The sequence below is a fragment of the Symsagittifera roscoffensis genome, chromosome 3 (genome assembly GCF_963678635.1).
Source record: "Symsagittifera roscoffensis chromosome 3, txSymRosc1.1, whole genome shotgun sequence".
Taxonomy (NCBI): Eukaryota; Metazoa; Xenacoelomorpha; order Acoela; family Convolutidae; genus Symsagittifera; species Symsagittifera roscoffensis.
The window spans coordinates 12586215-12614165 of NC_087064.1; the positions used below are offsets into that span (position 1 = coordinate 12586215).

At 35.8% G+C, this 27951-nt stretch overlaps 2 protein-coding genes across 2 annotated transcripts in view; both read left to right on the plus strand.

The window, feature by feature from the left end:
• The window catches only part of LOC134842872 (acetyl-CoA acetyltransferase, mitochondrial-like), a 134164-nt gene extending 121245 nt beyond the window's left edge, over window positions 1-12919 (plus strand). The window contains exons 2-9 of the mRNA XM_063859376.1: window positions 7860-8031; window positions 8297-8505; window positions 10004-10120; window positions 10331-10527; window positions 10969-11153; window positions 11462-11678; window positions 11979-12072; window positions 12540-12919. Of these exons, the coding sequence (XP_063715446.1) occupies window positions 7920-8031; window positions 8297-8505; window positions 10004-10120; window positions 10331-10527; window positions 10969-11153; window positions 11462-11678; window positions 11979-12072; window positions 12540-12650 (1242 nt within the window). The 5' untranslated portion in view covers window positions 7860-7919 and the 3' untranslated portion in view covers window positions 12651-12919. The remainder of the gene's footprint in view (window positions 1-7859; window positions 8032-8296; window positions 8506-10003; window positions 10121-10330; window positions 10528-10968; window positions 11154-11461; window positions 11679-11978; window positions 12073-12539) is intronic.
• LOC134842871 (ATP-binding cassette sub-family F member 1-like) overlaps window positions 1-27951 on the plus strand; it is a 362252-nt gene that overhangs the window by 116730 nt on the left and 217571 nt on the right. The gene's annotated exons all lie outside the window — the stretch shown is intronic.

A 27951-nucleotide genomic window follows, 5' to 3' on the forward strand; every position in this document is an offset into this window, starting at 1 on the left:
TACGTTTGAGTTAACTGTTCGACAAGTTTCTTAAAAATTAAAATCAGCTGTGAAACAAAGAAGGCAATTAATTCTAGCTGGCAAATTGAAATCCGACGAGAACTTGCAATAGAACTGTAAGCCGATTAGCTAAACAGTTTAACGTGCGAACTGAAGCCCGACAAGACTTCACAGTTCGCGTAAGGGACCCAAACACGCAAGGTGACAAAATCCATATAGTCTTAAAGCAGAACTGAAGACCAGTTAGTCAAACAGTTCCAACTTGCGTACTGAAGCCCGGCAAGATTTTCAGTTTTCTCTAAAAAAAACAAAGCGGCAATGCTACATTCCATCTTAGTCCAAAAACAGAAAGAAAAGTTGGTTAGCCAAACAGTTCCAATATCCATACTGAAGTCCGAAAAGCGTTCACAATTTGTTGAAGAGAGCAAAGGCGCAACACGTAAGCCTCGCACTTTCTATGAGCAGAAGTGAAGACCGCTTAGCCAACAGCAAACAGAAGCCCGACAAGACATATTAGATTGCTTAAGAGAACGAAGCCGCAATGCTTCATCCCAACTTAATCCAAAAAGAGAAAGAAAACTAGGCACAGTTCTAATAACGCACAGTTCTAACAAGCAAACTGAAGTCAGAAAAGACTTCACACAGCTTGCTGAAGTGAACAAGGGCAATTGCATAATCCCACATTGTTTTAAATCAGAATTAAAGACGGATGGCCAAACAGTTCCAACTTGCAAACTGAAGCCCGACAAGACACTCAGTTTTTTACAGAGAACGAAGCCGCAATGCTTCATTCCAACCTAATCCAAAAAAAGAAAAGATAACTCGGCAGCCGCAAAGTCTCAGTTTTCTTTAAGCAAACAAAGCCAATGCTTCAGTCCAACTGAGTCTAAAAACAGAAAGAAAAAATGGTTAACCACACACTTCCACACTACAAGGTGAAGTCCGACAAGACTTCAAAGTTTGCTGAAGAGAGCGAAAGCGCAACAGGCAAGCCCCACATGTTTGCTTAGAGAGTAAAAAAGCTCAACAGGCAAGCCCCACATGTTCTATGAACAACTGAAGACTGCTTGTCCAAACAAATCCAACTTGCAAACTGAAGCCCGACAAGACATCTTAGTTTGCTAAAGAGAACGAAGCCACAATGCTTCATTCCAACCTAATCCAAAAAAGAAAAGATAACTCGGCAGCCGCACAGTTCTAACAAGCAAACTTAAGTCCGTAAAGACTTAGTTTGCTGAAGTGAACTAGGGCATTTGCATAATCCCACATGATATAAAAACAGAACTGAAGACCGGACAGCCAAACAGTTTCAACTTGCAAACTGAAGCCCTACAAGACTTCTCAGTTTGCTTTAAGAAAACAAAGCCGCATTGCTACATTCGAACTTAGTCCAAAAACAAAGGATAATTGGTTAGCCAAGCAGTTCCATCATACAAACTGAAGTACGAGAAGACTTCATAGATAGGTGAGGAAAGCAAAGGCGCAGTAGGCAATCCTTACATGTTCTATGAACAGAAGTGAAGATCGCTTAGCGTTAATGAATGGCCCAATTAAGTCATGGATCAATTTCCAGCTCAAGTTATCTAGGGTAGCCTATAGGTATCCCTGAAAATGAAAAAATTTTGCGCAAAAGTATTGTTACAGAGAGCGACATAAACTACTTGCTTTATCGAGAGGCCCTATACCGAGCTGAAATGCTTTTTTGGTGTATCACGGGCTAGCGTGAGTATGAATTCTAGGGGTTTCAATAATAGTCCTTTGTTACAACTCATAGAAAAAAAAACAAGATTGATACTTTTGATGATTTTTCCTTGTTTTTCGAACCTATCTTGTTTTTTCTATTAATTGGGACAAGACGTATAAATGAAACACCTAGCAGTCGATTGCACACTACGTGGTAGTCTAGAACGAATTTGGGCTCCTTATAGTGCATCTCTATAAATCAAGATGTTTTTCTGTCACTCTAACAATTTTTTACTCGTGACTTTTTTTACTTTCACGGATAACTGTACGCTATCCTAGGTAACCTGATGAGCTGAAAGCTCATCCACGAATCAACCTGACCACGCCAACGACCGAATTCTTGTCATCTCTCAGAAAGAGGATATTAACCCTACTTAACATGTCATGGCAACTCTGGTACTTCTGATGATTTTCCCTTAGTTTTTCGAACTTATCTTGTTCTTTATGTAAGTTGGAGCCAAGAAACAAGCCAGAAACCTCCAGACTTGCTGGCACTCAACTGCAGTATGATAGAAAGCATTTTGTCTCAATATAGCGCTTCGCCTCAAAAAAGTTTTAGGTTTTTTCTGTAGCGCTGTAACAAATTTTTTGCGCATGACTTTTTTTCAAATACCTGTGCGCTACCCTAGATAACTTGATGAGCCTAAAGTTCAACCATAAAGCAATCAAGCCTTGCTGATGACCGATTTGCCATCAATTTCCAGAAAAAGGCCGTTTGCCCTACCTAATGGTCATGTCAACTCAGATTCGAAAAACAAGAGGAAAAATCATCAGAAGTATCATCAAGTTGAAATAACATGTTAGGTACGGTAAAAATGCGTTTTCTGGATATTGAAGCCAATTCAGTCGTTAAAATAACCAGATTGGTTCATACACGAATTTCCAGCTCATCAAGGGTAACGTACAGGTATCCTTGAAAATGAAAAAAAATCATGCGCGAGAATATTGTTAGAAAGCGACAGAATAAAATACTTGTTTTATAGTCAGGACCTAACGGAACCCAAATGTTTTTTAGCCTACCGCAGACTTGCGTTATTATTAATTCTAGGGGTTTAAATTATAGGTTTTTGTTCCAACTAATAGAAAAAAATAAGGTTGGTAGTTTTGATGATTTTTCCTTGTTTTTCGAATCTTGTTTTCTTTTTAGTTGGTACAAAGACCTATCATTGAAACCCCTAAAAATTATTTTAACGTTAATCTACGACACGCCAAAAAGCATCCGAGCTCGATATAGTTCCTCTCTGTAAAACAAGTTGCTTTTTCTGTCGCAATCTGTAACAAAATTTTAGCGCATGATTTTTTCATTCTCACGAATACCTGTAGGCTACCCTAGGTAACCCGATGTGCTGATATTTTGTCAATGAATTAATGTGGCGAAGCGCAAGACATTATTGGCATCAATTCCCAGAAAGAGGGTTTTACCCTACTCAACATGTCATGTCAACTCTGGTACTTATGATGATGCTTTCCCATTGTTCTTCGAACATGTCTTGTTTTTTCTACAAGTTGGAAACTATTAACACGCCTGAAACCACTGGAAGTCATACTCGCGCTAATTTGCATTATGCTAGAAAGCATTTAGGCTCAATGTAGCTCTTCTCTATAAAGAAATATACAGGTTTTTTCTGTAGCGCTGTAACAAATTTTTTGCGCATGAATTTTCATTTTCATGGATACCTGTGGGCTACCCTACATAACTTGATGAGCCCAAAAATCTTTCATGAATCGATCCAGTCATGTTGACGACCGATTTTGCATTAATTTTTAGAAGAGGGCTATTTGCCCTACCTGAATTTTAGGACTTAATATACTTCACAACTACCTTTTTTCAATAGCTAAAATTACAAGTAAAACTGTATAATTGAGCAATAAGATAGACCTTTTCAACAGCATATGATAAAAAAAATCAAATCAGTTGTTAACATGTCATGGCAACTCTGGTACTTCTGATGATTTTCCCTTAGTTTTTCGAACTTATCTTGTTCTTTATGTAAGTTGGAGCCAAGAAACAAGCCAGAAACCTCCAGACTTGCTGGCACTCAACTGCAGTATGATAGAAAGCATTTTGTCTCAATATAGCGCTTCGCCTCAAAAAAGTTTTAGGTTTTTTCTGTAGCGCTGTAACAAATTTTTTGCGCATGACTTTTTTTCAAATACCTGTGCGCTACCCTAGATAACTTGATGAGCCTAAAGTTCAACCATAAAGCAATCAAGCCTTGCTGATGACCGATTTGCCATCAATTTCCAGAAAAAGGTCGTTTGCCCTACCTAAATGGTCATGTCAACTCAGATTCGAAAAACAAGAGGAAAAATCATCAGAAGTATCATCAAGTTGAAATAACATGTTAGGTACGGTAAAAATGCGTTTTCTGGATATTGAAGCCAATTCAGTCGTTAAAATAACCAGATTGGTTCATACACGAATTTCCAGCTCATCAAGGGTAACGTACAGGTATCCTTGAAAATGAAAAAAAATCATGCGCGAGAATATTGTTAGAAAGCGACAGAATAAAATACTTGTTTTATAGTCAGGACCTAACGGAACCCAAATGTTTTTTAGCCTACCGCAGACTTGCGTTATTATTAATTCTAGGGGTTTAAATTATAGGTTTTTGTTCCAACTAATAGAAAAAAATAAGGTTGGTAGTTTTGATGATTTTTCCTTGTTTTTCGAATCTTGTTTTCTTTTTAGTTGGTACAAAGACCTATCATTGAAACCCCTAAAAATTATTTTAACGTTAATCTACGACACGCCAAAAAGCATCCGAGCTCGATATAGTTCCTCTCTGTAAAACAAGTTGCTTTTTCTGTCGCAATCTGTAACAAAATTTTAGCGCATGATTTTTTCATTCTCACGAATACCTGTAGGCTACCCTAGGTAACCCGATGTGCTGATATTTTGTCAATGAATTAATGTGGCGAAGCGCAAGACATTATTGGCATCAATTCCCAGAAAGATGGTTTTACCCTACTCAACATGTCATGTCAACTCTGGTACTTATGATGATGCTTTCCCATTGTTCTTCGAACATGTCTTGTTTTTTCTACAAGTTGGAAACTATTAACACGCCTGAAACCACTGGAAGTCATACTCGCGCTAATTTGCATTATGCTAGAAAGCATTTAGGCTCAATGTAGCTCTTCTCTATAAAGAAATATACAGGTTTTTTCTGTAGCGCTGTAACAAATTTTTTGCGCATGAATTTTCATTTTCATGGATACCTGTGGGCTACCCTACATAACTTGATGAGCCCAAAAATCTTTCATGAATCGATCCAGTCATGTTGACGACCGATTTTGCATTAATTTTTAGAAGAGGGCTATTTGCCCTACCTGAATTTTAGGACTTAATATACTTCACAACTACCTTTTTTCAATAGCTAAAATTACAAGTAAAACTGTATAATTGAGCAATAAGATAGACCTTTTCAACAGCATATGATAAAAAAAATCAAATCAGTTGTTAAAAAAGCCAAAAACCTGAAAGTTGGACAGTTTGAAACGAATATCAGGTCTCACCTCGTCTCAATAAATTTTTTTGTATTCTTAATTGTATACTTGGTTAATGGTTACAAGTTTAGGACAGTTTTTTTTACCAAAAAACACCAAAGTGTTCAGAAAACAAGAAATTTTTGAAGCACAATACAAACAATATATCGGCACAGTATATCGACACTAGAAAGTTTTGTCGAAACGAATAAATTTCATCGGTATGAGCAAACACTTTGCGAAACATTAGGCATCTTTAAGTATATAAAGGGCAATTCCTTGACTTTAAAAAATATATATACATATCTCTTCACAATCATAATTTTTCGAGGCAATCACAAAATGTCAGATCCCTCCAACAGATGAATTGTTGGGTGTTTGTTGACCACGCAGAATAAATCAGCAAATCGATTAATCAATTTGCCAAACAAAATGGTGAAAATCATTAACCGTTGCTACAAGCAACAAAAAACCTGAAAAAGTCAACCAGTTTGAACCAATATGAGGTTGCGATTTAATTTGCCCTACTGAACGTACTAAAATCAAATTCAACTAGTTGAAGAAGCTTAGTTTCCTAACAATTAACAGAAAATAGAAAAAATCAAAAAAAAACAGAATGCATATTTACAAAATAGACAGCTCAAAATCCGCTTTAGTACAGAAATAGAAATTTATGATAGTTTTACAAAACTTATGATTGTACATTAGATTCAAAATAATCGCAATTTAAATTTCGCCGATGATCTAAACCAGATAAAAGCAATGAGGAACAGTTAAAAATTTAGGCTAACTCATGGGACCAGCCAAAGGCTTGAAAATGAAAACTTTTTTCTACCCAATTTTTATGTCAAAAAAATATGCTGTTTTAGAAATTATAAGCAAATCAAAGTAGGATCCTATTGTTGCCTTCTTTTTGGTTTTAAAGGATTTGCATGGAGTAGAATGTTTGAAAAAGATGTAGAAACCTGCAATGAAGCATGATTTTCAAAAATATATATACCTTTTTCTTAAGCCAATTGTTTTGAAGAACGTTCAAACTATTAAAGACCATTTTTTATAAAATCTAACAGATGAAGATGAGATATCAAGACAATTTGTGTCCAAAAAAGTAATAAGCAGCAAGATGAGCCAGATCGTCAAAAATGTAGAAAAATGCATTTCAGTTGCAGAAAAACTTGAAAAAAATATTTAAAAAATCTGAACCAATATGAATATTTGAATTACCCAGGAAGAATTCGAGTATCATAGCAGAATTATGGCCATTCCTTAAGTAGTCTAGGAAATTTAACCATTTTGCATACATCAGAAATGTATGAAATCAAGAAAAATCCGAGAGCAATATTCGAATAGCTGTAGAAACCGCATTGTTGTTTATCTAATTTACACATATCCCAACCAGCATGTACAAAAAAGATCTATCGTTTTTAAGCATTATTAGAAATGCTTCAAGGAAACTAAAAAGATCCATTTAGTGGAGATTGATCAAAAAAATGCCAAATACTGGGACCGCCCCAGACCGTGAAAAATGAAGATCGTTTACTAGAAAAAACTATATCGACCGAAACGCGCCGTAAAAAAGTTTCTCAGCAAACCAAAACTAGCTGTTATTTTTTGCTAATCGGCAGCAGCAAACATTTTGCAATTTACATCACAATTAACAACTGTATAGGATGATTCCTGGTAGAAAACAATATATTTAAAAATTTTATTGTTCAGCTTCAATTAATAAGGTACCCACGATATAATAATTTCCTCCCTTAAAATTTCTTAACTACGAGCTGCAAGGAAATTTTTGACCATGGATTGTACTTCAGAAACAAAAAAGAGTCTTTTCAAATCAGAAAAAAAATCATTATCAATTGCTAAAATCATCAACAAAGCTGAAGAAATCTATCGTTTGAACCAATATGAACTAATGATTTGCTCCACTAAAACTCAATAATCAAAAGAAATTTTGTCGTTGTAACCTTAATTTTTTTACCTTAACTCGTATAAATTTTACCTCAGCTTTTTTTTGAGATTATACAAGCCAAAAATAGAGCTTCGTCCAAACAAGCTGTCTAAATGCTTATATGGACAGCAATTGATGCGTAAATGCTTATATGGACAGCAATTGACCACCAGAATAGTATGCGCAAAAACGTACGGTAGAAAGGTTAATTTGAATCAAGTGAAATGTTTGCCTTCTTTGTTTTGTAATGCAAATGAATTGTTTGTAAAATAAAGTTTCATTTTGTTTTATCTTTTCACAGCTCAGTTGAAGTATTGAACATTTTCATATCAAAATTTCATTTTTATGTTGAAGAAAAAAAGATTACCTTTTGAAGATTGTAGCGGCAAAACCTGCTATAACTTGATGAAATTAATTTACAGGTGGTTCTAGCTTTGCTATGATGAATATTTTAAATTTTTGTGAGCTGCCTTTGTTTTGAGGAACAACTTCGAAATCATGTTTTTCTTGTCAAACCTTTCAAAAGTTGACTTTCGAAGGTGGTTTCGGGCGAGCTCAAAATTACAAGTTTATTAAATTAATTTGAATTTATGTTTTTACCTAGATTTGATGTTTCGAAAAGTTATGACGGACGTATAGAAAGAAGTGTTCTCTTTAATGCCTGAGTCCTTTTTTCAGATATTAGTTGTTGTTGTTTTGGATTGGATAAAAGTCTAGCTGTCTGTCTTGTCTTGTCATGTCTATGCACACTCTGCCTATTCTGTTCGTGAATCTGGGAGGGGAGATGTTGTATGTATTAACTCAGAGACTCAGCGCACAACACGTGGCCAAGGAGAAGGCAGATAAAGGTGAGTCAGTCGCAAAATGACAACTGTTTTCATGATCAATTTTTTTACTGGAATCGTACTGGATAAGTTTTTCCTTGTGAAGGTCATATTGTGGAGCTTAAAAATATCTCGTCAAACGTAACTTGCAAAAAGTTAGAATGGATGAAAGTATGAAATCTCAAGCTTCAAAACACCGTCCATTCCCTTGCAAAGCTTCCATTTTTGTAGATACAAAAATGGAACTTCTGATAAAAGGTTTTTGTCGTCATTTGTTGAATGCGTTTAGTGGTGTGTGACATAGTGAACAGCATGTACGGTGTGAAGTTCCTGGGGGAGATCATTCGTCCTCAAGAGTTGTTTGCGAGGAAGAATCTCCGAATCATTTTTGAGAAGTTAGTTCACACTTCTATCATGCGACTCAATACAGTCTCAATGGACAAGCTGTATGACCTCATGACCATGGCTGTCAAACACCAAATCACTTTCTGTGCAAAGGTCAGTGCGAATGTCATAAATGCACAGGTCATAAATTAAGGTCAGCGAATGAAGGTTTCTGCTAAGGCAGTTGTGTTCAAAGAACTGAAGGCCAGATAATACTTAAGGTTTCCAGTTCCAAGAATAGTGACATGGTCATAGATACCAAACGAGGGATCTACGATCAATGAGGGCATCGGGCTGGCTCTTTAATTGTTATTTTATGTGTCTCAATATAAATAAATTCGGGAAACTTCAAGCTGTAGTGTCAAAAGGGTAGTTTGTGTGAGAGATTGGCACTGAAACTGCATATGTTTATTCGAGTTTTGACATCCTGAATAAAAGAGAAGCACTGTGCCGTCCATGCTTGCTTTATATCGATTTTTACTCAACCGAGCTAGCGAGCATAGTGCCATATTACGAAGTTCACTTTTTTCTACTTCAACCCAACTCGCACGTTAAAGTGCTCATTTTGGTGGCTCTTTTGTTGCGAGGTTTTCGCAGTTTATTGGCATGTAGTCTTCAATTTATGAGTCGACTTGGTAATTTAGATGTCCGAATACTGAGGTTCGAATCACGTAGTGGTTATTTATTTCTCAAAACTCGTTGCCATTCATATTTTGTTCTTTTCTTTTTTGCACCTTTTAAAGCTATTTTTGGCTTTTGAAGCTTAATTTTGTGTTTACGATCTGCAGCTTCGCCTCTGTGTTATGTTTTTAATTGAGCTTACAAATAAGAAAAAATAATTCACCGCTTAAGTTCCCGTTAGCTCTGAAATCAGAGTTGTATTGATTAGAGCTATAAAAAATTTCGTTGGATAGCCGAAAAAAAATTTTGTCCTCGGAGAGCCGAATTGCTTTTCACGGGTAGCCGAAAGTTTTTCTGATAACCAAAATTTTCGATTCGAGCAAAGCCAAAAATCTATCATTGAAAAACTGAATTGGAGGGAGGATGTGTTTGCTTTAAAACAATCGAAATTTTATCGTTCTTTTGTTTATATCCCGAAAAGCTATAAAGTTCTAATTTTCAACCAAATTTACCGCGACAAAGGCAAAGATATTCTTTACTGTCCACTTTTTTGACGCCTGCTCCCAGCATCCCTCTCAAGACACTTATTTACTACTGTTATTTGGTTTTTTACTGGGTAGTCAAAAAACGTTTAGTTACCGGATAGCTGAAAAAAAATTGTTCCTGGATAGCCGAAAAATTTATAGCGTTATTTAGGTAGTCGCACTTTTTTGCTATGTAATTCACTGAAAGCAAAGCTTTTACACAAAAAATGTATGTTTCTAGTCTATTGGATTATGTGTTTGCTTGGTTTGGAAAAAATAGGACGTTTCAATCGTTCCAATAGAAGTAATCCAAATTTTGTGACGAATTTAATTAGTCTTTTTAGTCATATTTTGTTTTGTTGCTTATTACTAAACTAAATTTTAAAAGTTTTTCAGGTTGTGTGGGAATTCGGATCTGTGGGTACGCACCTGTAAAATGTAATTGAACGTTCTTTTTATATTGACAGCCGAAAGATGTGCTTTTGGTGACATACAACCACCTGGACTCGATTGCCAAACTGATTCCTGACTCACAGATCCAGACGAAGGCACTCGTGGAGAACATGTACAAGACCATTGACAGAGTAAAATTAACCAAATCATTTTCATCACAAGTATTTCAACAAACGGTATGCTTGTGGGTTCAATGAGTTAGCTTAACAGTACGGGCAAAACGTAAGTCGTTATCGTCCATTGCTTCAGTTTTAATAACTTGATTTTTGTAGGCAACAATATTCCTTTGACTCAAGGGTATTTTTCTTTCTTAACTGACAGACTGTCTATGTATGTTTTAGATGTTCGGCAGTATGACCTCGGGGGAGTTCCAGAGAGTGCGTTGCACTCTGCTCACCTTTTTCCAGGACGTGCACGTCAGGGTGTCCGTCTTCCTCCGCGACAAGGTCCAGACCCAGACTGGCAGGTTTATCCAGTCCAAACTGGTTAGCATCCCGCCTCAGGGTATAGAACAACCAGGCGGTATCAAAATGTTCAAGTAAGTAAATTGATTTTAAACGAGCTACCAAATACGGGAACTTTCCCTTTTTCACTGGTCGTGGTCGAAAACCATAGTTATTTTTTTCGCTTATGCTAAATCACGTTGGCCTATTCGAATTTGTGAATTGTTTGAAGTTGAAAATTGTTAGTAGAAGTCCTTTTTGATTCAAATAGAAATCATCTGACGCAGAATTGGTGTCTTCTCTTATGGTTGCTGTTACCCACAATAGAATGATAGAGCACTTCAAGCATAAATATTGACAGCTAGTTTGAAAGAGAGGAATCGTTAGAAAATGGAGTCGATGATATTCTTTACTAAATATGTTAATGATGTGTCTGTGTGTTAGGCTCCATGTGTGTTAGGCTTTAAAGGCGTTCCTAATTATGTTTCTGATCTTATGATTTATTGTTGTGACTTGGTGTGTTTGTTTCTGTTCAGGAAAGACGGCAGTTGGTCTCGGTCTAGACAGTTCCCGAAGGACATCCAGACAGTGAAGATCTACAAGGAGCCCAGCTATGGCATCTATGGCGACAGAGTCATCATCCTGGGCCGCAACATGTACGAGGACGAAAAGGGAACAGAAGGCGGCGTGTCTGTGGATAATTCGCCACAAATCAAACAAGGTTATTTGTTGGCAGAATCTTCAAAATAAGCTCGCTTAAGCTTTTACTCAGCGCAAATCGTATATACGAAATAACGAAATACCATCATATATACGAAATATTTTCGAAGTTATCTTAACATCTATACACATAATCGTATTTAAAATTTATGATGACGTGACAAAATTAACATCACTTGTTTGCGATTTCCGAAGCTTTGCCGAAAGGAAAATAGTTGATACCATTTTTTTTCAGTTAAAGCAATTTGTAGCCATAACAAAAACGGTTTTAGGGTATTTTCAAGTTCATTTATTGCTTGTTCTGTACAGATGGGAGTGGGGTGGATCGCCTGGGAGTGAAGAGACCCCCTTTGAAGACAGTGATGAGCAGTGAGCTGGACCAGATGGGGGTGGATGAGAGTGCAGCCAAGGAGCTAGACATGCTCAACGCACTCCTCGGACACATGGGTGGGGGAGAGGGAGGGAGTGGCAAGCAGTCGGGAGGGTTCACATTCCAGCTGGACCTGTTTGGAAAAGATAGCAGCAGGTATGAATGTGTTCTAGTCAAGTGGAAAACTGTACATGCACCTGATGATAACCTAAATACCATTGACTTGGAGTTTTCTGGGAGTAGGACTAAAAACAAGTGAAGAGTGCGAATATTAAAACACGAGATGTCAATCATTATTTTTCCTGGGCATCGTTCATTATTTCGGCCGTTTTTGATTGACCTTATCATCCCATTACCCCTAATCATTTTTCTTAAAACGCAAGTTAAAGTTGAACTTTCAATAGTTTGAATGTTGGCGTAAGATAATTATTATTGCCATGTTTCCTCCACGTGTAGCTCTGGGGGGACTGCTCTGCCGTCGGCCTCTGATCTGAGTGCAGCCTCCTCTTCGGTTGCCTCTCACAGTGCACAGAGACTGCAAGTGAACAAGGTAACACCGGCTAGAATTGGACCGGTTTTTAGCTGTACGTGCGCACAATTATGATACCATTCATTAATATCTATGAACAAATAACTAGAAATTTCATTACGTCGTTGAGCTTAAGAAGCAAAAAACGAGGAAAATTAGTGGAAAACAATGATTGGCGTGTTGTATCATACCAATTTCGGGTGCTGTGTAAATTCGCGGGGTCTGAAAAAAGGACAATTTTTTTGAATGTTCGTTGTTTTTTATGTAGTGGTAGGGTATTGGCTGATCTAATCAGCTGCAAGAACGAAGTATTAATTACTTGAATAGCTTAAAGTGCACAGTAAAATTAAAAAGAAAGAGATTCAGTCTCTCGTCCAATAGTAGTTGTTTTTATGTTACCTTTTTGCGTGATTGAAACCCTAAATTTGGAACAAAATGAAATTCAAAACACTTTCATTCAAAATAGCTTTAGTTAGTTTCTCTTTTAGGTACGCAGCTCAAAATTAGATTCGATTGCTGCCGAAATGACGCTAGAAGATAATAAGAATAAAGGTCAGAGCAAGGGAGATGATTTGCTAGATCTACTGGACAGAACATGAAGATAAAGCTAGGAAAAACTTGTTTCAAAGCGAGAGGCCAAAAACTTTGTCGTTGATAAATGTAAAAAAGGCTTCTATTCCGTGCAATTTTTTTTTAACTTTATCACAATTTTCACCGTTGTGCTATCTCCTTTAAATGTTTGATGTATCATAAGTTACCTAGCTTTATGATTAGCAGACCTAGCCTTATTTTGAGATCATAATATCCAACTGTATACTTGTAAATAGTTTATTCGAATGTAAATTGTTCGAATGTAAATTGTGTGAATATAATATGCATCTTTTGACCATTTTCAAATCAATAAGTCAATTGATGTTGATCAAATTCCAGTAAAATGATAGATACTTTGCGGATAGCGAAAATGAAAAGAGTAAGTTATCGGATACTACAAGGCTACTTTATTCCAACTTTAGTGGCTACTATAAGTGCTACTTATGGTGGCACTTTTGAAGCAGGATGCTGCATTGGCTATTTAATAGCATGTTCGTTAACATTAGATTCTTAATAATTTAACACAGTTGATGTATTTTTGATTCATCAAAGGAACCGAAGAAAGCTATTTGTTTCTTTAAACAAAAAAATCAAAACCACGAATTTTTCCAACTAACTATTTTTTGCAATATTTTTGAAATGCATAATTTATACACCATTTTGCTTTATAATTCCCACTTGATCAGATGCAAAACTATAGTGTGGTTGCCTAATTACATTCCAAGGTACTACTTGCTCTATTTTTTTGCTTTTTGTAGCTCCTTTTTGCAGCTTTTAAATGTCAGTAACACAAGTGTGTAGGGCCGTCAACTGGAAAACTTGAATGTACGCGGACTGATTTTCAATTCACGTAGAAGGTATTCATTTTTCAAAACACAGTTTTTTTATTTGTTTCATTTTTGACGAGAAAATTCCGAGAGAAACTTTCAACAATTTCGAAAGGCTGTTTTTAAGCTTGGTTTGACAGTTAGAGGGCTTCTTCCCCTTGTACTGGACAAAATCAGATATCTTGGAAACATGAGATGATTGCAAAGGTTGAAGAAGAATATTCCGATCGAACTGATTTGATAATAAACAATCCCAAATTTTTCGTCGAATTTCCCCGTAAATATTTTTGTTCACAGAATTTCATATCTCCGGACTCCTCCATCTTCTGACATGCTCAATTTCTTGTAAGTTCAATTAAAATTTTTTATAGTTTAAGTAATAATTAGGTAAAGCCCGTATGTCAGGTTTAAATTAATGAAAAAAAATTTCAATGTTTTTCGGGTTTGTGGTTTTTGTACGAGTTTCTGTCGGTTCACTTTCCGTTTTCCTTAAACGGAATTTTTAACATAGGGTTTTTTTGTCTTCTTTTTCAGAGCATATGTGTTTTTTCATTTTGAACAGTTTTGGCTACAACTGAAAGCTCAATAGTTAATAAATTTACGAAGTCTGATATTGGGTTTTTTTTATTTTTTTGTTTCTTTCATAAATATTCAGTTCCAATTCATGTTTTATCGCGTCGGTCAATTTTTTTGCATAATTTTGAGGGCAAATTGTTTTGCATTCGATTATGTGTTTCAGATTGGATGGGTTGTAAAAATTTGCGAAACTTAATGAAATTTTTTACGACAACAGTTTTTTGGTTTTCGTCTCAAACAGGTTTCGACCAAAAGTTTGTTGACAATGAGTAACTGAGTTTCAGTTCTTTCCATGAACTTCATTGCTCATGAACATCGTTCTTTTTAATTTTTTTATTTTTTTTCTTAACTTATTTTCAGAAATTTAAAAAAAAATGTCAATTTCATTTTTCAGAATTTTTTTTGCATCGTACGTGTTGCGAAACTTCGATTTGCCTCTGTTTGTAGTTGCAGGTGGGACTTAAAACTTGAAAAATATTTTATATAATCTTTTTTTTTATGTATCAACTTGTTTCTGCGCAAAGATTGCCGACTTTGTTGACTCTTTGTAAGTTTTGTTCCGTTGCTAATTTAGAATTCAAATTTTTTGCCTGGATTCAGTTTCTATCGAGACAAGCCGAGAAAAGTAAATTTTTGGAAGACCTTTTGCTTGAAAATGTTTTCATAACTTTCCAAGTTTTTTTCGCTATGTTCTCAGCAAAGGGTGACTGAACTAGAAAAAACTGCAAAAATGAAAGCTAATATAGCTACAAAAACCTCACAATTTTTTAAACTAAAATCATGTAAAAATGAATCCCTAATTTGGTAACGTCGTGAGAGGTCAAACTAACAAAAAATTTTACTTTTAGTCTGAAAAACGAAGCAGTCACGCCAGTTGCTCTCGAAGCCCATTTAAAACTTCTAATTTAATACCATACTTGAAGCCCAAACAGTTTTTCCGCGAAAACTCAAAGTTTGCCGAAACATTTTCAAAAATTAGACCTATAAAACTATAAAAACGCGTATACATTTAGTGAATTAAGTGTAAACGACTACAATTGCTTTTAAAAAATTAATAAACAAAAAACAAAAAAAAACAATTTTGAAATTTTTTTTTTAGTTTTTCTTTTGTTAAAAGCAAAAAACTTTTTTCAGCCTAAATTGGTATTTTCCATAAATAACGAACTAGTTATTCAAAGTACAAAAAACTTGTTCGAATTACGACTGATTGAGCTTCAAGATGGTATATCACTCCACCCAGCCCGCTGTTTGTTTGTGTTTTCTGATTTTGCGTTGAAAGCAAAAAAATCGAAAAAAAACTAAAACACCCGAATACAAAATTTCTACCCCATTTTCAATTGTCGGAATAATATTTATTGTGTTGAAAAAAGAAATGAATTGTAAGTTTTGTATGTATTGGGGCATTTTTGAAAGTTGAAACATTTTTTACGCTACGATTTTTGCCAAGCTAAGTTGCCTGTTTTGTGTTCCAAATCTTTATTCAGGATCTTTATCTGAAAAATAAAAAGAATGATCACTTCTTCGATCACTTCTTCAATCAATGGTTGTTAAATAATGGGGGTTTTTGTTAACATTGCCAGTTTGAGGATAATTAAATTGAGGTTTTGTAGTCCTTACTGCAGTACTTGATGAAGAAAATGTCATAGCGTGCGCAAACGAAGATTTTCAAAGCAAAATCGGAATTTTTTTTTGCCTGTGTCTACAAATTTCACATTCGTCTCTTCACTGATATTAACGCCCTTTGCTAAATTTTTGAACTATTTATTTTTTCAAATTAAGTAAACCGGAAAAAAGACAATTTTTCAAAATATGCTGTAAGTAAACGTGCACGCGAGAATTTTTAATCACTAAATTTATTATGTTAAAACTCTACTTGGATTTTATCAAAAATGGTAGTCTGATGGTAAAAAAAAAATTAGTTGGAGTAATTTCAGAAATTAGGTTTTTGTTTTTCAACATTATTTTCAACTGCTTCTAAAAAAATTTATCTCACTTACAAAAATCAAAATGTAGGTTTTTGAATATAGCTGTTTTGAATTATTGAGGAATGGAGTCAAACTACGTCAAGTCAGGAAAAAAAACTAGATCAAGAGCAGTAGACAGATTTTTTGGTTAACAACTGAAAAATTAATCACAGCTATAGTCATGGTAAAAATATTCACGTTTTGTCCATGAAATATAGGGCACGATTTCTTTCTTAATTTTTGCTGAGCTGAATGGGTAAATCTGTAATTTTTGCTGAGCTGAATGGTTAAATCTAAAATTTGACAAAAGATCTAGTCCAATCGAAACTAGAAACTGTTCCATCTAAAGACATTGTTAGTTCCATTTTTCAAGCGAAACTTTTTAAAGACGTTTTTTAGTCCTGAAAAAAAGTTCCTGCTGTTTAAACAACAAAGATGCCAAACCGAAATGAAAAAATTTTAAAATGACAACCCATTTAGTAAATACAGTAAATTTGTTTGATAATTATACTTGCTTTTTAATTTTGATTTAGAAAGGTTTTTAGTTTCTTTTTCACGTCGTTAAACAGATATATTAGTAGACCGTCAAAAACTTGGTTTTTCAAAAATTTGCCAGAAAATAGTTCGTGGAAAATTTTGGTCAGAAATAGTTCGTGGAATCCGTCAACAAATACTAAAATATGTGTTTATTAAAATTGCACTGTTGCGGATTTGCAACTCTAATCGGAATCTGCTAGAGGAATCTGCATTCGTTTGAGGATTCCAGCAACATATATAGCTACGCATTTAAATTAATTATATTTTTCCCAATATTTGCGAGTCCACAGTGAGTTCAATCTCATTTACTGCCAACAGTCATTCTTATTGCCAACAGTTCGTTTACCTTCTCCCTTAACCTTTCGATCTCATTTCCTCCCAGGCTTGGAGTCACCTCGTGAAGTCACTTTTTTCATTCCCAAATAAAGAATAGAATGAAGTACTTGAGATTGGATAAAAACTCAAGCGACTGGAGTGAACTAAATCATCAGTTTTATACTGCTTCATAATTAAATTTCATTAATCGTAATAACTTTTGACTAAGTGCGAGTTTCTAATCCAATTCCAAACCGAATCAAGAGTTGTCTTTTGTGCTGATGTCTTATATGCTGATAATGCAGCATAGTTTTTCAATTGAGATATTGGGTCCGGAACACTTTGAAATGGAGAGTTTTATATGCGCGGTCAATGCTACTTAAATATACCGATTAAAAGTCCGCTCATCTCAAATACTGCCCTCGTTAAATTCACTCTCATCTCTTTATCTCAAATACTGCCCTCCCCAACTGGTTATATATAGTTATAATTCCAAATACGTATTTTTTTATTCGTTAAAGAACGAAAACCCATTGTTCTAATGCAATTGTTTTGATTATTCGGTGATTTGTTGGAATCTGTTTAGCAAATTAGGATCTCAGAAACAGCTTGCTGAGGAAGTGTATCCCAAATGCTAAATGATACATCCACGATTTTAAATAACCCATTAGTTACGATTTTTTCAGTGGTGAAGTCTTTGCTTTAATTTCCTCTTTTTTTGTAGTTACTGCGAATCGCAGAGGATCTATCAGTAGGCCTTAACAGTCCTGTCGAGGATAGGCCATTTGTATTATCTCCCCACATTCCTGACTGTGTTATTTTGTTGAGCGAAGCTCCTTTTTTTGCGACTCAAGGCCGTGTTTTTGCGTCTAGAACTTTCACGTGTTACCACAATTGCAGCCAAATTTGGTCAGGTTGTGGTAGACCTGAAGCTAGAGGTCAAGTGAGAGCTCATCCTCACACGCTATCATTGCTTTGGCATGGGATCGAATACACGATCTGACAATTTCAAAATGACGCCTTACCACTATGCTAATTGCCCCTAGGTAATCATTTTGCTAGGTAATCATTCTAGCTCTAGCTTTTAATTGTTCGCACAAGAACTGGTTTAGTTCAGTTAAGTAAACAATCATGCGAAATGCACTGACAATTGGCGAAACCCGCTTACATGTTTTGCGGAAGTTTTGCAGAATATTTGTACGCGGAATGCATGGAAATTTCGACGGTGGATTCAGTTTACTTTTTGGAATATGTTTGAGAACTTGTCTCTGGATTCCAGTGACCTAGAGACGCCACATTTTGCGCCTATCCGATTAACAGTTTACCCTCGTAATGTTATCTTTAAAACATTTTTTTTAATTCACGTACTCGCAAAAAACGTCGTCACTGAGCAACTTGAAAAAATGCTTCGTTTCAAGTTTGAAAAATGTGATAGATTGCCCGCACTGAAGTTTCATGGATAATAATCGATTATATTGGATTTTTATTGTCAGTCTCTACAAAATAACAAAAATAATCGATTATAATCGATTAAAAATCCATTATGTGGTCTAAATTTGACATGATAATCGATTATATTGACAACATTTTAGTCAACGAAAATCCATTATAATCGATTATTATCCATGAAACTTCGGTGCGGGTGGTATCAATATGCGACAACTAAACTATTAGATATTTATTTTGAGATTCTTTTTGAAAACTTAACTTGAAAAACAAATACGAATAAGGGTTGGAAGTTTTGGTGCTTTTTCTTCAATTTTTTATACAAAACGGTTATTTCAAAATTTAGTTCATTTTGTTCTGCAATAATAACTGACCGGAGCTTTTTCATTTACTTGCCCAGCAACAGGCTTTTTTGGTTATGTGAAGCTTCATTTGAACAGCAGGTATAAATATAAGTGAAAGTTGAATTCAATCATTACAAATCTCTCTAATGAAAATTAACACTGACTGCAACTTTAATTTGAGTTAAGGCACAGTAAATTAAAGTTTGCAAATGATCTGTGGTTTGTGGAAGTAGAAAATGGACATTTGAAGCATCTGGCAGCTAGCCGGACGGAAAATCTGAAAAATAAAAAGAATAATTTAGGGAAAAAAAATCAAGAAGACTTTTTAGAAGAATAAGCAAAAATTTAGGAAAAAATCATTTGGCTCTATTTTTTAAACGCTTGTACGGTTCTCAATTTTCCATAGCGTTTTGTGTATTATTTAAAATAATGTAACTTCTGTTAAAAGGTGGATGTTTCAGAATTTGATCCTTCAAAGCTTTGACTTACTTGATTGAATTATTAAATATCAATTATTATTTGAAGAAAAGATGTACGTGGCATTTAAATTGCTCATCTTTACTAGCCATGAATTTCTATGAGGTCATTGAACTGCTGGGCAGAGTCGGACACCCCATTTGTCGGAGGCTTCGGAAGACTTGGTCTCTGTCTCTTTTTATTCGATCCAAACCCGCCCACTCCCCCCGCTTGCCATGCGCTGTCAGGTGAGAGCGATGAACCCAAGTTATTAGATTTGGGTGATCCAGAATGAAAATTACCACCAGTTTGTGAATTGCCGTTCTGGTTTTTGCTTACCAAACTGGGGAACTCGGAACTTGGGAATATATTTGTTGGTCCATTTGCGTGCATGTTTTTGTTACTATTGTTTTTGTTTCCACTATTGTACGTTTGGAATCCGTTCCCCATCTGAGAAATTTGAATCCCCGAACTCACGATGTCGTTTTGCGGCTCACCTGGAAGTGAACTGAAATCGGAATTGACAAAAGTCGGCAGTCGAGGTCTCGGGTGGATGCTTTGCCGATCTGGCACTTTTTTGGAAGGCAGTTTTGCCGGAAAGGGGGATACAGGAATCTGTGGCAGCGCTTGAGCCTGTTGATACGGCGGTGGAACAGTCGGAAGTGTTGCGAAACCTTCTAATGTATGAGTGCTGCAACTTGACTCCGAGGCTCGCCTGTCGGGATTCAAGAGGTTGTTGTTTAAATTGGTGTTAAATCCATGCAAACCTCCCATTAGTGCAGGAATTGTAGTGTATGACGTTACTGATGACTTTCTACTGGCAGGTTGTTTGATTGGTTTGCCTCTATACCGTCTGTTCAAATACTTCTGAACCTTGTGCAGACTTTCTCTGCTTGTATCTTGTAATTTCTGCACCACTGTTTTGACATCAGACGGGTTCCGATATCGTATTGAGAAGTTGTCGATCTCCACTGATTTGCTCAGTTTGTGACGGTGCAATCCGACCTTGTATTTTGTCGGATCTGAGATGGAACCTCGCGTGTTCTTTTCCCATCTTGTGTCAATGCAGAGGGCACTATGGAACTTCCGTCGATGTTCTTCGCCAAGGAGTCCGTCAGAATACTCATCGCCTCCTACCCCCGTCCGATGAAGTAGAGGTAAGTGCGAGGGGAAGAAGAAAGCTTCCCGTTCGCTTCGTATAGTCTCCAAGTGTGGTCTGTGAGGCGTTAAGGGAGTGTCAAGATCGTAATCCCGAGATATGCTAGGATCTCGGCTGTGATTTGAACGAGTGGAGCCGGAAATCTTTGAGCCGTCTTCTCGTCTTGGCTGGATGTTTATGGAGGGGGAAGTATGCTTCATCGGAACCATCGGAGATTTAGGTTCGCCTCCGATTCCTAAAAATCACATTATCGTTTAAAAAAATATCAAGAAAAACTAAACTTTGCAGATATAATTTGCTGTAAACGTAACATTTTTTTATGTTCCGTTTTTTGTTAACTTTGACATCGGATTTAAAGTTTAGATCCTAATTGATTAATTATTTTTGAGATTTATTAACATATTATATGAATTACAATGTTCATTTAATCGTGATTATTTTTTACTGTCGCCGACAACAAGTTTTGACCTACCTTTTCTTGGAGGCCGGCCTCCCAAATCACCAGGGGGTCCTATCCCCCCTGGCATGTGTCTGCTAACCCTTGGGGGTCTCGGGTCTGGCTTGGAGTTGGGTATGATGTTGACGAAGCGTCTCCTTTTCTTGGGCAGCTTCTTCCTCGCTTCCAGATGTTGGTAGTACTGGGTGAAGTTACTCACTATGACTGGGATGGGCAATGAAGTTGTGAGTACACCAGCCAACGCACAGAGCATGCCAACCAACATTCCTAAAAGTGAAAAGGTCAATCGGTCGGTCAATCGATGAACTTTAGAAGCATCGTTTATAAAACGTTTTAACTGAACGTCAAAAGGTTTTTAACTTTCGCCAAATCATTTTAAAAAAAATTTAATTCTTCGTATGTTTTTAAAGACAAGGTTGTAGGCTATGATTTGTTTAGGTTGTAGGCTATGATTTGTATATTCGTAAAAAAATAGATGCGGTTTCCGCGATTCGCAAAGGGTCTACCAAAAGCTATCAGGGGTTTCTCTTCGAAGCATAGTCCGTTTCTATTATTTTCGCATAATCCAGAATGAGCAGTTTTCCAAATTTTCCTTTAATCTCATCAAAATTTTCTTAATTCTCATCCTTTCTATTTTATTTATTTTATTTGAACCAGTAACACGAAATAAATTGATAACAGTTATTCAAAATGTCTTGCCTGAATAACTCCTGGGAACCATGTCTCCGTATCCCACGGTTGTCATGGTGACCACACTCCACCAGAACCCATCAATGATACTCCCGAAGTCATTCTTAGAGTCCGCCTGTCGCTTCAGCTCCATCTTCTCCGCGAAGTACACCATGGCGCTGAAGATTACAACTCCGAATATAAGGAAGAGAATCAGCAGGAACAACTCTCTGGCAGATGCTTTGAGGGTCAGTTGCAGGATCTTGAGTCCCGGGTGGTGTCTGGTGAGTTTGAAGATCCTCAGGATCCGGATGATTGACAACACGTCTAAGATGTCGCGGTATATACCCTGAAGAACAGATACCTCGTGATATCAAAACATGGGGCACCAGAATATATATATTTTATATTTTCGAATCAAGTTCACATTGATGAATTTGGGACTTGGGCACAAAAGTGCCGCTTACTGAGGCAAAGAGACAGAATGCGAGTTGCGAGCTACAGGAATTTAGTGTTTTTTTGCCACATGACTGGAATTTGTTGAAAGCTACAATGAAAAAATGCATGCAAGGTTGGGCATTTGGGTAACTTTTTGTTGTGTCCTATTTCGAGTTGTTGATCTTGTTGTTGTTGAGTTCGAGTTGTTGATTGTTCTCTTAAATTTTTTAGTTGTATTTTAAATTTCTTTTTTTTGCACCTTGAGCATAAGCATTGCCACAACCACTGTAACAATTCATACATTAAAGCAGAAAAAAGCAGAGAATAGACATTTTAAAATTTTCAAAAAAGAAGATATGGAATTGTTGAGGAAAAAAATTTTTAAAAAAACACTCCGGAACCCGAACGATGAAAGTATGTGTTACCTGGAGTCTGAACACTCGCTGGAATATTGCCACGTAGAAGTTGATTGTGGCCAGGAAGTCTATGATGTTCACTCCCTCGTGGATGAACTGCATCTTTTGGGGTGAGGCTATGAAGCGGGTCAACAGCTCGAAAGTGAACCACGCGTTGCAGAAACACTCTTAAACAAGCACGCGGTGACCAAATTTTTCGCCCATTTCAACCGCGATGAACAAAAATTATTTTTTTAAATTTTTTTTGTAGTTTTTGTGTGATTTTGTATTTTTTGTGTGAATTGATATTATTTTCAGGTTTGAAATCAATAAAAAATTGCATTAAACAGAAGAAAAAAACTTCTTTGTTTTTTTTTGTTTCTTTTTTTTTCATGTACTCCCCGCGGTCTGAACAATTGAAAAAAATTCTCGATAAAGCATTTTTAAATTTTTTGGAATTCAAATCAGAAGACAAACGATGAAATATATACAAGTTATAAAGAATAATTTTTTTCTTGCGAAGAAATTAAATTTTTATTTCATTTTAGGATGTTCCGACCATACTCTTAAGAAACACAGAGGTTTTTTTTCTGCGTGCCGTGATAAAAGGATCTGAACAATTTTGGAACTAAGGTATATTCCACAATCATCGAAAAAAGAGGCAAACTTGGCAATATTTTTCGAAGAAAAATTACAAGAAAAACCAAAAACAAATGAGAAAAAAAATTTTAAATTCAAATAATTTTAAAATCTCCACTAAAATTCAGCATATATTAGCTATTGCAAACTGCCTAAATTCAGCAAGATAAGCCTGCTCGGTCTCTTTATTCGCACGAAATTTTGACTAAAAATCAAAAAATTAAACCTGTTTTTCTCAATACTGGGACAAGTTTTTGAAAATTTCATTAATGCCGTTCGAATCACGACTGAAAGGGATTTTTTATGATATATCATTCGACCCATTCCGACTATTGTTTTTGGCACTTGATTTTGCGTAGAAAAAAAACACCCGAATACAGTTGCTCCCCATATATATACTACCCGATCTCAACGCAATCTCCACCCAATCTTACTACCCAAAACTCAAAAATTTGGCAAAATCTCATGTTCACTTTTTGTGTTATTCAACTGAGAATTCTGTCAATAAATCTACTTGAGCTTGTAGAGAAAACCTGGTTATTTCCCTAAAAATCATCGAGAGCTCAATATTCCGTTTCGTTTAAACTGACCGCCTGAAAAATCTTAAAGAGATGATGAGAAAAAATGTTCAATTATTTTTGCGAAAAAAAGAAAAACGTGTTTAACGAGAACTTCAATAGTCTGAGATCAAGGCGTTTAAAGCTCTGAAGATAACTTCGGGGAAAATACAGGAGTGTATTAAATTACTCCTGTGAACAACTAACCCCTAGACTTAAATAACAAAATTTAAGCATTAAAGCCAATGTTCAGAATGCCGAGCTGACTGAAAAACAATCCTTTTAAATAAGTGAGTAGTCTCCTCCTTTGCCCAAAACTATCATTTGCTCGTCCACTTTGCCCAAAATTAACGTGAAAAATAAATGGAAAGTGTGACATTTTTTCTTTTTTTGAAATTCTTCCCTTTTTTGTCATTTAAGCTCAATTAAATATGGAGTGATTACTGAGCCGGAGTATATCGCTGCCTATTTTTAGCTCTATTAAAAAGATCTTAGAGGAAAGTTTGTGTTAAGGGTTTAATAATAGATCAGAAAGACAATTATTGTGAACAAAGAAAACGCAGCCCAGATAATACAGTTCAAGGCTTTATTTATAATGATTTTCACAGAAATTGGTAAACTTCACTCAAATTCAAGCTGGCAAAATTCAATTGACAATACTTCACGAAAATTATTTTTTACATTGCAGATGAAAATTCTTTTTAATGTTGAGCTAAAGGTTTTATTATCATTCAAGTTGTGTAAAAAGTCCCATATTGATGATCAAAAGACGACAAAAAACCACTCCGAGCACAAATTTTTGAGCTTTCTTTCAGGATCCATCCATATCTTCTTGGCTTTTCTTCTGGCTATTTTTTTTGATATCAATTGAACTAAGTTGCAGATATTGTTCATAATGTAGAATTTTTGCAAAATACAGAAACGGTAAAAGAAGGAAAATTGCAATGAGGGAGAATGGCATTAAAAATTAAAAATTGAGTTATGACCGATGTGGTTAACTCATAGAGTAATTTCGGATAGGGTACACCGTCTGCTCGTCACGCTATCTTATTTTCGGCCGGATAGATTCGTGCAACTTCTTAGTCTAATACCGATCCTAATCTTACTCTTATACTATCTAGTCTCAGGTTGTTTAACTAGTCTCTGCTAGGCTCAATAGATCTAGGGTATACTGGCTTATTGCGGCTGCTGAAGTTCTCTTGGAGAGTCAACTAATTTCTAAGTTAAATTCAAATCTCTCTAATGCTGAAATTACAAGTAATTTCAGCACTTACAAATAAGTGGGTTGTTAGTTAGATGGATCATGATTGGTTAATATTAAATACTTTACAATGGTAAAATATCTAATTTATCCAATCATAAAATGTAGTTTAGATCAGGTTCCACCCATCCGGGTTTTACAGAGTTTTTTAGAATAGTCTTCTGTAATTCAAAGGATGGATGATGGACGTTGGTATTTGGCGAACATCATAATTCTTCTGGGTTTTCGTGTTAGAGAAGTTCCAGGTTCAATCGCTGTGTCTTCTCATGACAACGACTGGGTTTTCGCAACAAACTCAAATCTGATTTCAGAATGGTTGGCTATGACAGGTTTTTCTGTTCCATGTAGAGAACTTCTTTTGGGTTGACCTTGTCTGGGAATGGCGTGGAGATTGTGCGTGGAGGGGATGCCTGGTTACTCGGATCTGTACGTATACTTGAACATCGAGGTGGTCATTGGTCTAGTTCAATGAAGTCCTTTTCTGCGAAGTCAAGTCGTACTCTAAATCCTTTGAGTTGTGATTGTGGGCGGCATATTGATTGTGGTTGGCCATTCTTTTTCGAGTGCAGTGGGGTCATTTTGTCTTTGGATGTTCGTCTTTGGTGTTGTATGCTGATCTATATACTGCAAGGTATAATTTACATTTTATAAAATTTTTATTAGTTTGGTGTTTTAATTATGATTTTGGTTAGTTGTTTTCACAAAAGCTTTTTGTTTTAGTTCAGTTATTTTGAAGAGTTACTCACCCTTGAGTACCTCTTATTAAAAATAGAAGTGTGGTCACAAAGCGTGGATGTAGCGCGGTGGGTTAGGCCGGCTATAGAGCATGCTCAGGACGTCCTCTCTGGTGGGTTAGGCCAGGAGTGGGAGTATGATTTTGTGCGGTTTCTGTGAGAGGTCCTGTTATGTGATAACGTTTTATGTTAGATTTATTGTGGTTTTTCTTATGTTTCGTTGGTTGTGTCCTTTTTTCAAAAATCAAATTGTTTTTGGTATGGGTTTGTCTTTCGACTTTTTTGTGTTTTATTATTTCTTTCTTAGACTTTATAATAGTCTTCAAAAGAATAAATTATCCAGTTTTAAACTGGGTTAATCCGGTTTGGGTACCGTTGGTTTCCTTTTCTTAGTCATGCTGTTATTCTATGTGTTGTGGTGTTTAGTAAGCTGCGTTGGTTAGTTTTGTTTAGTATATAATTCCTTTCCAACCGGGTTAAAGGAAAGTTTGAAACTTGTTATCGTGTGTTAGAGTTGTTGAGTGTGAAAGCTTGAAACTGAAATTCATTATTTAAACAATTCTTCGTGGGCGAGCTGTGCGAGTATGGATAGAATTCTTGTGCGAGTGAATGGAAATATTAAAAGGTTAGTAATGCATTTTCGTCTTATTAATTTACTACATAGAATTTCAATTTTACTGCTAGTTTTGGGGAAAAATTAAGTTACAAATTTTCATCATTATTAGAATTACTGCTTTTAGGGGAATAATTTATAAATTAATTTACTACATTGCTATGAATTTTATTGAATTTATCTAGTGTTAAATATTAATAGAGTTTTGAAGAATTTGAAGAAGTTTTCGATTTTTTATTTTTCTTTATTGTATTTTGCAGATGATCGTGAGATGAAGACTAAAAATCTAAATAAAACATGGATAAAGAATGGTTAGTGTTTTATTTTAAATTTATTAGTTAAGAATATGTATAAATTATACTTACCTGTTAGTCGTCGGGGAAAAAACCGTGGGGGAAGATGTCGTGGATTATGTCGGAATTTGTTAGTAACTTTGCTAGTATGCGAATGATGTTTTTAGTTTGAAGCAGTGGCCAAAGCAATTGAAGTGCTTTAATGGTTTTTAGTTCTTCAGTGCCAACTGCAAAATCATAAGGTGTGTTTTGGATGAGATTATATAATTTGTGGTTATATTTAGTGTTGTGGATGAATTCTAATATGGGGATTTCTATAGGTTGAACAAATTCATGTGGGATAAGGAAGGGTCTGGATTCTTCTGCGTTGAAGGTCTTTGTGATGGGACAAAAAATATACATTTGGGTAATGGGATCATAATTGCGAAGAATACCGTGAAGTTTAGTATCTTTGATGCAATATGTGAAGTTAAGAAAAAATGGTGAAGTGTACTTAGAGTTAATAAATTGAAAACGGTGGTGCGGTTGTCTTGATGGAGTGTGTAGATCAAAGTGATTTTGTATGAAGCGATAATATGTATATGTGTGGGTTTGTTTTGTGCGTAACATAATATCGTGTGAGCAGTGCAAATCTCTTTCATGTGGTGCAAGGAAATGAAAGGTTAGTGAAAATAATTGAAATTTTTCTTTAAAACTTTCGTAAGATTGTGTGTCGGTTAGTGCTTCTGAAATGATGTGGTCGAATTTGCGATCAAATATATTGAGTGTAAATACATATGGTGTTTTGATGAAAATTTTTTCTGTGATTTGTGGGTTAGCGAAACGGTCATCATCTAAAAATTGGTCTTGGTTAGTTCGGATGATGTCGTGATCGTAATATTCTAGTGTGTATTCATTAGCTCGGGGTGCAGTGTATGTTTTGAGTGACTTTTTATATCCTATATAAGTAAATTGTCTATGTGTTAGTGGTGTGGTGAGTCGATATAGCATATCTTTATTTCTTTCTAAATCGATGTGAGTATTAGATAAAGGTAGGCAAAGGGGGTTAGTAAAATGATAATATGATGTCCATTGAAGTGTAGGCATTAAAACGTGTTCATCTACAAAACTGCGTGTGTTGTTAGTGTCGTTAGGGGTGTTCAAAGTATACTGTGGAAATGAAGGTAGGGTGATGGCTAAAAAATCTTTCGTGTTAGTGTGATTTGGATGATTAATATATTCACGGGCTGTTCCTGGTTTTGTTGGAAATGGATGGTTCGGGAATTTTCATTTGAAAGTGCGATAAGCTCTATTAGTGCTATTTGATGATTCGGTGGATGTGGAGGATGGTGCTAATGATGCGGTATAAGCTGAAGAGGGTGTAGGGGTAGGTGGGTTTGATGATTCTATTGTGGATGAAATCTGATTTATAGTGTTATTTTCAAGATGGAAGGGTTGTTGTTGTAGGGTGATAAAATTATCTAGTTCCTGGGAGATTTGGGGAGTATCTGGAGAATTGGATGATCGGTCTGAATGAAATGAAGAGTAGGTTGGGGTGACTTGTGAAGCATAAGAGGGTGTAGAAATCGATGGGAGTGGGTTATTTGGCGGGATTGGTTGAAAAGGGGGTTTTGAAAAAACTGAGGAGTT